The following is a 14,168-nucleotide window of genomic DNA, read 5'->3' on the forward strand; positions in this document are numbered from 1 at the left end:
CCCATTCAGGACCAGGGAATCCCCCACACCTGCACGCCCCCTGTACAACTCCCATGATCCCTAGCTAGCGGGACCAGTGGTCAGGGATGATGGGAATTGTAGTCTCAAAACATCTGGAGGGATGAGTTTGAGGAAGCCTGAGGTAGAGCATAGCCACCAAAAGCCCTCTCCTCCATGAATTTGTCTAATCTTCTTTTAAGGCCATCTAAGTTGGTGGCCATCACTGGAGGAGCAAGTTCCAAAGTTTCCCTCAAATGCCCCATTTTAGTTGAAATGCCTAGGAATGAAGACTGCCCCGCCACTTAAGTATTTCCTTTTATTCATTTGACTGCTCAGCAGGGGAAGATTTAGTAAAACTCATAACATCATATCTGACAAATGACTGCTGTGGAAATTAATGCTGTGACGGAAGAGAAGCCTGCACTCGGAGGGCGCAGGGAGAGGCCGTCGTGTTCACAGGTTTTGAAGCAGCCAGTCCAGAACTGGCAGCCGCACAAAGTTGCCCAAGGCCTCCCCCAGCTGCCTTTCCTTCTCATACTTCAGAACTGCCTGCATCACCTCTCCGACGCTGTAGCCCCTGTCCACGGCCACTGTGGAGAGTTGCTGAAGCTGTTAGGAGGAAAAGACAGCGATGAGTGCGATTTATTTGGGGAGCGTGGGTGGGGCGCTGGTATTGGTTCACATTCACCCACCAGAACTTTCACATTCCCACCCTCCTGCACCATCTGCCCAATAGCCAATTTCCAAAATCATATTTACTCAAGATGGAAGCCCAGTTTATACAATCAGGCCCAGCTTCCGCTATACTGCAGCACAGGGGTAAGTCAACATAGGGTCATCCAGCTTTTCCAAGCTAAACTCTCCCTAACCGTTACTCATGCTAGCTGGGCCTGATGGGAGTTGTAGTCCAAAACATCTGGAAACAGAACATTGCCTAGTCAGTCAATTCTTTAATGCAGTCCAAAGACCCACAAATAGATTCCAGTACTGTACATAAAAATACAAAATACATACGTACTACTTGAGCGTTGGATAAAACTAAGCTTGTCCCAGATCTTTAACTAATACAAAGTGCTTTCTGATCCTGACTGCCTCAGAAAGAAACTTGGCAACTGCCAAAGATATGCTTGGAATCCTATCCTCTAATACAGTGTTTCCCAACCTTGGGCCTCCAGCTGTTTTTGGACTACAATTCCCATCATCCCTTGCCACTGGTCTTGCTAGTCAGGGATGATGGGAGTTGTAGTTCAAAAACAGCTAGAGGCCCAAAGTTGGGAAACACTGCTCTAATAGGTGCCTAACATAAAATTGTGTGGGTTTGCAATTAAAGGAAGAATTTTTTGTTGTCTGACCTGCTTGTACAGTCTGCAGGCCAGTGGAATATGCTGTATAGATTCTTCTACCTGATTTGTACAGGGGCATAATCTAGCAGAGTAAGGAATACCCGCAAATCTGCCTTGAAGCAATTCGGAAGGAAAGATATTCAGTCTGTCCTTGGTAAAAAGTCTGTGGTAGTTGATCACTGTCAAGTTCTTTAGATACTCAGCTGTGTAAAGTGTCCCAACATACTGTAAACTCACAGCTCTTGGTGAGCAGGATAAGTGTGAACGGGCCTGCAGATCACCGTACGCAATGGCCCACAGTTTTGTTTTAGTGATTTAAAGGCTATGTCAAAGCCCAAGTGTTCAAGAAGAAATGGGGACAGCCCAATTGTGGAAGCTTTTCGGGCGTTGAGCTTGGACCAGCACCTTACAAACTTGTCCTGAGCTACATGTTGGAGTAGTCCTGTGCCCAGTTTGAAAACGTTGACCTTAAACTGGTATTTTAAGGCTGCCCACCAGGCCCTGGTCAGTAGAGGGCATTCCCCAGATTCCATGAAAATTGACTGAGTTAGGCATATATCTGGAGATCTGGAGGAGAGGCCTCAAGAATTTATTCTGGAGATTACTCAACTCAAATGTTATTCCTCCACCCCAGATATTAGAGGCATATAGTAATTGGGCAGCAGGACGCGGGTTAAACCACAGAGCCTAGGACTTGCTGATCAAAAGGTTGGTGGTTCGAATCCCCGCGACGGGGTGAGCTCCCATTGCTCGGTCCCTGCTCCTGCCAACCTAGCAGTTCAAAAACACGTCAAAGTGCAAGTAGATAAATAGGTACCGCTCAGGTGGGAAGGTAAACAGCATTTCCATGCGCTACTCTGGTTCACCAGAAGCAGCTTAGTCATGCTGGCCACATGACCTGGAAGCTGTACGCCGGCTCCCTCAGCCAATAAAGCGAGATGAGCGCGGCAACCCCAGAGTCGGTCACGACTGGACCTAATGGTCAGGGGTCCCTTTACCTTTACCTTACTTTGGTGGCAGGTGGAATATTTAGTAAAGAGTGGCCAACTGACTAACTTGTACTTTCTGGAGGGCCACAGATCTATGGGTGGTCCATGTCGTTGTGTGATGGAATGTCAGCCCCAGGTATTGGAAGCTTGCCTGTCTAGTAACCATTTGCATTGGGGAAATGTCTTCTCAAAACCCAAGATTTTAGTTTCCCCAAAGTTAATTTTAAGATCATTCTGTACGCAATAAGACATGAACCTCCTTAGTTTCTCCTGGTCTGGAACGTTACAGAATAGTGGCGTCATCAGCATACAGTAGTAATGGAGTCCTCCTGACCCCAAGTTTGGGCATGTGGCCAAGTGGGTCATCCTCTAGGTCATTTATAAATATGTTAAACAAGGAGGGTGCAAGGAGACAGCACTGTCTGATTCCTCTAGACATAGATATTTCACCTGAAAGCTGTCCCTGGGTACCACATGTGACTAATAGCTTGCTATTAGTATAAAGGGCCTTGTTGAGGCAAAAAAGTCTACTGTCAACCAGAACCTTGTCCTACTTTCCCCATAACTTGGTTCTGGTGATGGAATCAAAGGCTGATTTTTAGGTCCATAAAAGCTACATAGTTTGCTTGTAGAGATCTCGAATATTTTTCGGCATAGAATAGGTGGAATAGAACTATACAGTGATTGGAAGTTGAGCAGTTCTCTCTAAATGCAGCTTGTGCGTCAGTAAAGATGCTATTAGCATTCAGAAAGGCAGGCAATCTAGTGCAGAGGTGGCAGGCATAATTTTTCCCTTTATCGATAACAAACTAATGGGTCTATAGTTCTCTGGGTCACCGGGTTGGCCTTTCTTGAAGAGTGGCACCACTATTGCTTTGTTTCTCGCAAAACCCAGATGACCACTGCCAGTGTCTTTATGTAGATATTAAAGAGTACAGGGGATTCCATAGGACAAAGGCCATGGGGCTAAATAGTGTTACCATCTTCTTGGACCGTTCACAGACCTAGAACTGGAACCACCAGAAAACTGTGTTCTGTGGTTCTGTATCAACTAAATGTCTAAATGTGACTAATAGTACCAAATACCATTTGAACAAGATTAAACTCATCCAATGGCAACATTATAATTAGGGCTTTTTTTTCCAGCCGTAACTAACCAAAACTCAGTTCCTGCATCTCTCAGGTGGATGCCATTGCTATTCTAAAAAAATGAGGGAAGTGTTCACGGTGAGTTCTGGCACCTCTTTTTCTAGAAAAATAGCACTGATTATTATGGTGCAGTTGGAACAGTTGCTCCAGGGCTCAAGCCTGCAAGGGGCCCCAGACTCTGAGCTTTCACTTTTTTTAAAAAAAGTCTCTAGCATGCTTGGAAAGAAAGTTAGGAAGCAAAACATTCAGGCAACTTTCTAAGTGGTTTGTATGAGAAGAGGCCCGTCTGGCTGCTCCACCTTTCAGTGTTTTTCACCAATGAATGAAGTCAAAACTGTGACTGATGATTAGTGTATTATTTGGAATCTTTGGGTTCTAAAGAGCTCCTTCCATTTGCGCAATTTTCTTTTCTGCATGAAACCAGTCTGAGCAGAAGGAGAGGTTGCAGCAGGAGGAAAAGAGATGAGAGAAGGGGATGGGCAAGAGGGAGAGTAATCGAAATTGGAAGGTGACACCCCAATACCCCTGCCCTAACCCTGAAAGGTTATCTGTGATGTATCAGGGAAATACAGAGGCAACAAAACTTCTTGCAATAAAATGCACAACTTAATACCATCCCATGCAAATGCCCCCACTAGTTTCTTCCCATTTACCGTATGTTTCGCCCTATAGGACGCACTTTCCCCCCTCCAAAAATGAAGGGGAAATCTGGGTGCGTCCTATGGGGTGAATGCAGGCTTTCGCTGAAGCTTGGAGAGCGAGAGGGGTCGGTGCGCACTGATCCCTCTTGCTCTCCAGGCTTCAGGAAGACATCCGCAGCCTAGGAAGCCCTGCGGGAGGTCCCACAGGGCTGTCTAGGCTGCGGATAGGAGCCTGCTTCCCGGAGCGCTGGGCGCGCTGAAAGCAGAGCGCCCGGCACTTCGGGAACGCATCCGCAGCCTAGGCACCGGGCAGACATCGGCCAGCCCCACAAGCTCGGGGGACAGCAGGGAGGCGCAGCGCCGCCATCCCGCTGTTCCTCGACCTGGTTCGGTTTCCCCGACCTGGTTTTTTGGGAAAAATTTCCCCCCCTTTATTTCCCCCCCAAAAAACTAGGTGCGTCCTATGGGACGAAAAATACGGTACCTTATTCAGGGTCTCTTCATCATCATCCATGAAGTACAACACGGGGACGTTCAACTGAGAGGCTGCTACCCACTGAAGGATGGCTTGAAGCTGTTTGTTCTGAATGTTCTCCGGAGCATTCTGGTTGGTTACAACCACTTTGCGGCCAGACACCGTGTCTTCCCCTGACCCTATTCGGCTTTCTCCAGAATCTGTGCCCTTTGCATACAGAGGCCCGCAAGCGTCTTCCCCGTCTCCCATATCCCCCAGACCTGACTCAGGATTGCTGTATTTGGCTATCATGAGACACAGTTTGGTCACTGTATCCACCAGGTTGTCAATGAAGGGCCCGCTGCCTCCTTCCTTCCTGTTGACGTCAAACTGGTCGAGAATCATTTTGGTCAGTCCAGAAATGGCCTCCTCGTAGGAGTGGTCTACTTCGGAAGCGCCTGAAGGCCCAGGTCCCTCGGGGCATTTGTAAGTGCTCTTGTAGGCCTCGTCGGCCATCAAAGTTCCAGCGTTTCCTCCTAATTTGTTGACCGTCTCGTTGATGAGCTTTTGCATGAGCATGACTACGACACTTGACATGTCATTCTCGGCATTTGTCTCCGACTGCTCGTCGTCGCTTTGCTTCAACGAGTCAAACTGTTTTGATAAAGGCAGTGTGCAGGCGTTGCCACCTTTTTCTTGAGACAAGAACCCGAACCCGGTGCCACCTGCCTTGCCGCTCCTGCCACATTCGGCCTCTTTCAATGCATTCTCCTGCTGGACTAGATGGTACTGTATCAGCAGCAATGCTGTCACAATCAGGTCTCTTGCCCAAGAATCTGTTGAGAGGTTAGCAAGATCTTGGCTTTCCGGATTCCACCCAGCCTTTGATGACTGGGGATTTGAACAGTCGTCATGTTGTTTCTGGTGCCACATGGTGAGGCCCTCCTTTATGATGTGGTTGCCCACGGTTTCTGCGCAGGTCATTTCTTTCTCTTTGCAAGATTCTGTTTTGGTGGCAGAAAACCTCATGTTTTGAGACTTTCCATCATGTCCGGAGCCTGTCTTGACACTGGCAAAGGCCATGCTCTGAGACTTTCCCCTATCGCTCACGTGCTTCTGCACAATCAAAGCGTTGTGTAACCGATTTAGCATGGCTTGGACAATTTCGGAGGCCTTCTGACTTCCCTGCGTGAAGAGGCTTCGCTTCACGGCGGAAACAAAGTCAGAGTCGGTCATGAGTGTTCCGGTGACATCGTGTAAGTTCTTCATGCAGGAGTCGATGAAATCAGATACAACCTCTTTGGAGTGCTTCAGCAGAACTTTCTTCAACACGGCACAAGCGATGTTTGAGTCGTTCACCTTCACCTTCATGGTCTTCATAACCGAGACCATCATATCGGAAACCACGTTGTTGGCGTAAACCAATATGCCTTTGCTCAGGGAGTTGCTGTACTCGTCTGTACCAAAGCGCTTCTTGCGGTTGCAGCCTTTGATCTCGTCCCTGTAAGGGTCACTCTTATTGGGTATTTCTGCATTTTCTTCTTTGTAATAAAATTCGGTCTTCTTCTTAGAAGCTGGGGTTTCTTCGTATTCGCCTTCACACATCTTGGGTGGTACATTGTGCTTGATGTCCTCCGTACCCACACCGATAGACCTGTGGCCGTGGTCCCCAGCAGGGCCATAAAGCGACTTATGTATGCATGTGTTGTTGCCATCTGACCGGTCGTTCATCTCTTTCCGGGCCATAGCTATGGCAAGGTTGGAAAGCCTATTGCAATAAAAAGATACGTCATCCGGATCAGGATTTGTGTTTGGTGAAGTAGATCCATCGCTTTCTTCATCCTTGGATTCCTTCTGACAAGAAGCCTTCATGGACAAGTGAAAGGTGGGCGAAGCCCTGTTGGAGCTGACGTTCACACTGAATTCCTCATCGCAGACACTGAAACCGCCCGGGGAACGCACATTGCGTTGCGGCATGTTTTGCCTCGTCGTGGAGGGGTCTCTCGATTTTGCACCCCCTGCGTTGTTACTGGCATTCAACACATTCTGGACCCCGATGGCACAGTTTTCCAGATCTTTTCGGAGCCAGCTTAAGACTTTGAGCGGGTCAGAGGCAGTTTGCTGAAAAAGCTTGGCTGAGTCGGTCTAAACAGCAAACAAAAGACAATTTCACAACGGTTTAGTTCCCGTGGTTATTGTACAGTGGTACCTCGGGTTACATACGCTTCAGGTTACAGACTCCGCTAACCCAGAAATAGTACCTCGGGTTAAGAACTTTGCTTCAAGATGAGAACAGAAATTGTGGTCCGGCGGCGCGCCAGCAGCGGGAGGCCTCATTAGCTAAAGTGGTGCTTCAGGTTAAGAACAGTTTCAGGTTAAGAACGGACCTCTGGAATGAATTAAGTACTTAACCCGAGGTACCACTGTAGTCAGTAAGTACAACTTCCTCGCTCTTTTGATTCTGGGAAACAATGAAAAGTCACAAGTGCCATTCTAATGGATATTGATTGCCTGGTCCAGGAAAAGTGTGTCGTCCGGCATTTTGTCACTCCCCTCAGTGGTGACACCTGGGGCGATCCGCATCCACCGCACTCCCCTTCCTTCACCCCTGCTCACATGTGGAGGAGTGAGGGAAGGCAAGGGAGACAACAGGGTAGGGCTTCCTGTGGGGTTTCCGCCCCTTGTCAGCCGAAAAAATAGCTATATATGATTTCCGTGTATACGTGATACCTCTGGAATGTAACCCCAATGTGTGATGCAACTAAGCTATAATAGAAGTCTCTTTCTGTTTCTTGGGACTTACTCCTAGATAAGTAGATATGGGACGGGAACCTAGGCCTTGGCTTAGAGCTAGTACTGGGAGAAGCCATGTTCTTGTGCCTTTAACACCCCTGTGGCAGGCAGGAATTCAACAGCCCTTTTCTGGCATGGAAGCAGAACTATGGGGAAAAGCTTCACCAGTTCAGATTCTGTCTGGTAGACATTACAGTGGTACCTCTAGATGCGAACGGGATCCATTCCGGAGCCCCGTTCGCATCTATTAGCAAACGTAACCCGTGTCCGTGCGTCTGCACGTGCGCGGGTCATGTTTCAGTGCTTCTGCGCATGACGTCATTTTGAGCGTCTGCGCATGCGGCAAAACCCGGAAGTAACACGCTCCATTACTTCCGGGTTGCCGCGGAGCACAACTCAAACGCGCTCATCCCAAAGCACATTCAACCCGAGGTATGGCTGTACATTTGTGGCTGCTGGTTTATTTGGGGGCCTTCCACTCCACCTGCAAAGGAAAACACATTTTATGCAAATCTGTGTGCTCTTTGTCACTGGGTCAGAGAACCCAATTCACATATAGTGTACCGAACCCAGGAAATACTGTCGGCACCTGAGCTCAAACGTAAAGGATCAAACACATCTTTAGTCCTATCACATTAAGAAGCAACAACATTAGTCTCCAGAAAGCAATTATGCCGAAATAACTATCTATTTCTTACTGTCCAGTTCTGGTCCTCCTCATCACTTGCAGTATAACGATCAACTTTACACAATCCACTCTGGCTCTGCAACCAGTCGATACTCTCTGTCATCTGCAATAAATAGGATTTACAACTAGAGTTAAATTTCCAGGGGGCCATATTCAGCTTAATTCAGATTTGTTTATTTGTATCTAGTCACCAGACCTTTTACAAATCAGAAGGGAAAATTACGTACTTGTAAAAAATCAACACAAGTTAATGTCAATAAAAACAAACACAGACTCAAATAAAACTCTGTAAAAGCAGAAGCAAAATTCTGGATTTCAAAACCACAACATTCAATCCCTTTAAAATTATGTAAACCCTAAATAAAACAAAGCGTTAACTTAAAATTCTGAGGCTCCCTGGCAAGACACAACATTCTCCCTTAAAAATAAAATAAAATCCCTATCATCTATTACTGGAGGTAGGAAACACAGAGTTTTCAAAGTTACATATCTACAAAAGTCCACAAAGTAGATTCATTACAGTCTCGTGGACAAAGCTTTCAATATACCACCCTAAAATATGTCCCATTTATTGTTCTCTCGGAATATGATACAGTGGTGACCCGCAAGACGAATGCCTCGTAAGACGAAAAACTCGCTAGACGAAAGTGTTTTGCGTGTTTTGAGCTGCTTCGCAAGACGAATTTCCCTATGGGCTTGCTTCGCAAGACGAAAAACGAAAACGTCTTGCAAGTTTGTTTCCTTTTTCTTAACACCGTTAATACAGTTGCGACTTGACTTCGAGGAGCAACTCATAGCACGCGGTGTGGTAGCCTTTTTTGAGGTTTTTGAAGACTTTGGTGATTTTTGAAGCTTTTCCAAAACTCCTTTTGCAGCCATTTGGTAAGTTAAACTTTTAAAACTTTTTGGGGGGGTTTTGGATTTTGGGTTGGGGTGTTTGGAATTCAAGGACTTGGTGTTGGGGAGGGGTTTGCAAGAATCTGGAAGCTTGTGTGGTTTTTTTCTGCATTTTTATGATTTTTTGTGACCATTGGGCCATGTTTTTTGTTTTTTTTTTAAAAAAATCTGGATTTGAATTTCTGTGTGGACAATGCTCCTGCTCATCCTAAAGGCCTTGAGTTGGACTTGTTGGAGGAGTTCAGCTTCATCAGCATCATGTTCCTGCCGCCTAACACCACGCCACTGCTCCAGCCGATGGATCAGCAGCTCATCGCCAATTTCAAAAAACTCTACACCAAGGAGCTTTTCAGGCGATGCTTCAAGGTGGCTGATTGCACCACCATCACCCTGCGGGAATTCTGGAAGGACCACTTCGACATCGTCACCTGCTTGAAGATGATCACCACGGCCTGGAAAGGGATCAGCCAGAGAAATTTGAATTGCGCTTGGCGCAGCCTGTGGCCGGACTGTGTGGCACCAAGTGACTCTGATGCACCAGAGTCAACAGTGGTGCAGGACATTGTTGCCTTGGGGAGGACCATGGGCCTGGAGGTCACAGAGGAGGACATCAGCGAGCTGGTGGAGGAGCACGACCACAAGCTGACCACCCAGGAGCTGGTCGAACTGCAGGCAGAGGCTGCGCAGGAGCAGGCCTCGCTGGAAGAGGAGGAAGCAACTGAGGAACGGCTGTCCTCCAAAGAACTGAGGGACATTTGCATGAAGTGGAAGGATGTGCAGGCTTTTGCACAGCGGCACCACCCTGACAAGCACATGGCACATGACCTTGCGAACACTTTTGATACGAGGGTCATGTCGCCTTTCAGGGAGGTGCTGAAAAGGCGGATGAAGCAGCAGACCATGGACAGGTTCTTCAGCAAGAAGCAAAGAGTGGAAGAGGAACCTTCTTCAAGTTGTCCCCCAGAGTCTTAGAAAATGTACTGTACACTTTGTTGATTTTTAAATGTTTTTCTGTCATGTTTAGAAACTTAGTTTATTGTTCCTTCAATTTTTGAAATGTTCTTTACAGTATGTGTGACTTTAAAGAGCACTTAATAAACTCTTGTTGTACCAAATTTGGCTTTGTTTGGACATTTTTTTGACCATAGGAACGCAATAATTGAATTTCAATGCATTCCTATGGGATTTTGTGCTTCGCAAGACGAAAAATTCGCTAGACGAAAAAACTCGCGGAACGAATTAATTTCGTCTTGCAAGGCACCACTGTATAAGGGCAGAGTCTCATGTTGTTTACCAGGAGGGAGAGAGGGAGGGGAGGTATAGAGTTGGAAGGGACCACAAGGGTCATCTAGTCCAACCTTCTGCCGAACATGGGGCTCGAACCCTGAGTTTAAGAGTCTAATGCTCTACCCACTGAGCTAGAGTGCTGTATTGGCTCGGCTGGTCAATTCGCACAATGCCTGATCCCTCATTTTAAGCAACAGCAAGACCCCTGGCCAGAAGCTAGAACGGCAGCTTTGCTCCACCAGACAAGCTGCTTCTACACAAGGGACATTAATATGCACAAGATCTTAAACCACAAGAACAGGTATGTACAGTGCTTTTTCTGGGGGGACGCAGGGGTATGTATACCCCTAAACATTTTGTGACTCTTTTGTGGATTTACTGTATTTATTTTCCCCGATTTGAACTATAAAATGGTGATTTTCTTGAGTCAAAATTAGCGTACCCCTGCACATTTTTTTTAAAGAAAAAAAGTACTGGGTATGCACAATTTTTCTACCTTCTAAAATAGCTCAAGATATCACATTTAACTAGGCTTTGGTAAATGCCATCCTAGCTTCTGCAAACCCTTTAAATAACAAGGAAATGTAAGGGAGAAATTGTGCTATTTTAGGTACAATACACGTGCTCTAGCTAGCTACTCTAACTGGGCGGTAACCAAGTATTTTCACTAGTGCAAGAAATGTACACTTACACAACAAAACTTCCCTCTCGTCTTCCTGTGCCCCCCAATCTGATATGGAGGGTTGGGGGGAACAGGGGTGTAGCTAGCCCCGGGGGGGGGGGACGACTCCAGAACAGATTTAGCGAGTACAAGAAGAGAGGATTGGAAAGTTCACTGCACTTTGCAGAACTGTGTCATTGAATACCACCCTGTGTAGCTTAGCTTCTGGAGGATAATAAAAAGTGTTAAACAAACAGTATTACAATCACTATCTGAAGCAGATTCTCTTAAAGATCTATATTTACATTCCACTTTTCCAGTCCAAAGAAAGCCTAAAGGAGACAGCAAAACCAAAGCAGAACAATATCAAAAATAGCAATGCAAATAATTCAAGGAAACTACAAAACTCATTATTAACTTATCAAAGCACTCTAACAATGAATCACAATACCCCAGTGACTTTAGAAAAATTAGCTACCTAAAACCCCAGCACAAAATGAACTAATTAGGAATAGCTGCAGAAAAATACAACCAAGATATCAACCATCTTCAAGAATGCCAATATTATTTTTCAGTCTCTTATACTTTGGTAACATTTCTGTCCTTTTTCTTCCTTTTCTAAAAACCCACCATTCTTTTTCATACGATTTGTAGGCCCAAGAGACGTCTCTGAAAAGTTGCTGACACTCTCAACTTCCAGGAATGGCTTCCATAAGTTGTCATATATATATATACATAAAAGAATCTATGAGAGAGGAACAAAATAAATTGCTGTTGACAGCTCTCCACTATGTTGTAGGGCATTAACATCAAATCCAGTACAGCAAATATCCTTGGGCATAATCCATTGGAAAATTATCCTTTTCCAAACCCGTTGAAATGAAATTAAGTACCAGGATGCTCTTCAGCAACTCCCATTTACTCTAATGGAACTGTCCTTTGCAATTCTGAGTGCCACTAATTGAGCAAAATGAGAATGTGATACAGCAGAGATTTTCTAAAATTACACACTTTTGCCCATCACTCTGTATTTCCAGTGCATCTCACCCACCTCGCTTCACAAAGAATTTTTTCTGACATAAAATACATATATTTTGATGAACAGAATTATTAATTAAGTTGATCTGTGTATTATCCTTCAGACTTACACAACAAAACTTCCCTCTCCTCTTCCTGTGCCCCCCAATCTGCTATGCAGAATTCACATTCATGCCCGAAAGCTAATGTTTATTTATTGTTAACTTGTTAAATAAATTTACAGATCACACATGGAGTACTGTGATCAGTTATGGGTGCCACCATTTTAAGAAGGATATTGACAAGCTGGGACGGGTGCAGAGCAGGGTGACCAAGATGATGAAGGATGTGGAAACCAAACCTTTTGAGGAATGGTTGAAGGAGCTGCTCAATATTCAAGATCCACATTTTGAAGAATGGTTGAAGGAGCTGGGCATGTTTAGCCTGGGAAAGAGGAAATGGCTTTCCTTTGTGCCTTTGGTGTGACCGCCTAGCATGTTGCCCTATTAAACTGTTTATAATAACAGCTGCCCAATATTTAAGATCCGTGAGCTAGGTTGACACAAAGGTGCAGCTGAGAAATTTCCTCATGAGACCTCAGAAATAGGGCAAAGAGTGAGAGCAACAGGAACTTTCCCCTTTACTCTCTTAACGTTGCACCTGGAAGAAATGCAAATATTCTATTTTTCATTCACTTCTCATTAATTAGGTGGGCCCCACTAGAAGGGAAATTGCCTGATCCATAACACCTACTACAGGGACGCAGGTGACGCTGTGGGTTAAACCACAGAGCCTAGGACTTGCCAATCAGAAGGTCGGCAGTTCAAATCCCCGCAACAGGGTGAGCTCCCGTTGCTCGGTCCCTGCTCCTGCCAACCTAGCAGTTTGAAAGCACATCAAAGTGCAAGTAGATAAATAGGTACCACTCTGGCGGGAAGGTTAACGGCATTTCTGTGCGCTGCTCTAGTTCGCCAGAAGCGGCTTAGTCATGCTGGCCACATGACCTGGAAGCTGTACACTGGCTCCCTCGGCCAGTAAAGCGAGATGAGCGCCGCAACCCCAGAGTCGGTCACGACTGGATCTAATGGTCAGGGGTCCCTTTACCTTTATAATGCCTACTACACAACAGACAAAACCGCAGCAAGGCCATTTGGATCAATCTTTGGAGTGGATGAACAGAAAAGTACAACGCAGCTGGTAAGAATTCATGAGTTCATTCTTTTTCTCTGGGTGCCCCCTGGTCAAATAAGAGCTCTCTTCAGTAGGGTCACCAAAGGGGAAAGAGAACATGCCTTCAGAAGTCTTGGAGGAAAAGGAATTTCAGCAGATGTTGCTTATCACCACCCAGTTCCACACCTTTAAATTCCCCAAAATGTGCTCACTGCAGAACCAAGGGTCCTTGCCTACCTCTATCACATCAACGCGAGCATCCAAAAGAATTCCCACCCACCAAAAAAGCAGAATTTTTGCCCAAAACTTCCAGGATATTCTTTGAGAGCTCCCCACGCTCTGGTCTCCTCTCTTACCCTCCACTTGCCAGAATGCAGACTGACATCACAAAGCACCAGGAGAAACTGGCTTTTCCATGGCAACAGTCAACACTGCAAGGAGGGGGCCAGGCTAGCCCAAGACTGGCATGAGATCTGAAATTAAAGGCTCCTTTAATCATTCCTTTGTGGAAAAGAGAAGCCCTCTGCCCCTGAAAAATGTGGGAATGTTCAGGGTGGCAAGAGAGGATATCTTGTTTATTACTATCCTTCCTAACTTGCGCTAGCAAGTTCCTTTATGCAGCAGAGTTACATTCCCCTTTCTTACATGCACAGCAGATAGCTGGTTGCAGGCTTGTGTGAGCCTCTCACTATTATACAATTCAATCTGTCTCAGATTGAATTGTACGCTCTTGGTAAATTCCCTTGAATCCCTCTTAAAAAGAATAAAGACGCCCCAATCTTATTTAAAGATGATAAAATTAGTTTACTCACATCAGTTCACAGTTGTATTCCTGAAGGCAGACTTAGTTACAAATATGTACATGTGGATCTACCCCGTATGGGGGAATAATCCCAGTGCTTCTACTAGCTGAGAGCTAGCAGAGCAGTCCTAGCTAATAGCTGGTCAAACGAAGAAGGAAGTCAAAAAGAGGGAAGGGTGCTACGTGACTCATCCTCTTGTTACCTGGACAGGTTAGGTCATGCCCACCTTCTATCACATGCAAAAGGAAGGATGCTCCAGCAGGAGGAAAAGGAAGT

At 45.8% G+C, this 14,168-nt stretch overlaps 1 protein-coding gene across 3 annotated transcripts; it reads right to left on the reverse strand.

Moving 5' to 3' along the window:
* Window positions 1-302: 302 nt before the first annotated feature.
* AKAP3 (A-kinase anchoring protein 3) lies at window positions 303-13,452 on the reverse strand. 3 transcript variants are annotated; one of them, XM_081191625.1, is made up of 6 exons: window positions 13,327-13,452; window positions 11,533-11,647; window positions 11,208-11,234; window positions 8,068-8,160; window positions 4,607-6,721; window positions 303-609 (listed from the first exon to the last, which is right to left on the reverse strand). In XM_081191625.1, the coding sequence occupies exons 2-6, from the start codon at window positions 11,533-11,535 to the stop codon at window positions 454-456; spliced, it is 2,394 nt and encodes a 797-aa protein (XP_081047751.1). In that variant the 5' UTR covers window positions 11,536-11,647; window positions 13,327-13,452; the 3' UTR covers window positions 303-453. The 3 variants fall into 3 exon arrangements, with proteins under 3 accessions (XP_081047751.1, XP_081047752.1, XP_081047753.1); XM_081191626.1 differs by lacking the exon at window positions 11,208-11,234; XM_081191627.1 differs by lacking the exons at window positions 11,208-11,234; window positions 11,533-11,647 and having other exon boundaries at window positions 13,327-13,439.
* Window positions 13,453-14,168: the final 716 nt, after the last annotated feature.

The sequence above is a fragment of the Podarcis bocagei genome (assembly GCF_964188305.1).
Source record: "Podarcis bocagei genome assembly, chromosome: 4".
NCBI classification, from domain to species: domain Eukaryota; kingdom Metazoa; phylum Chordata; class Lepidosauria; order Squamata; family Lacertidae; genus Podarcis; species Podarcis bocagei.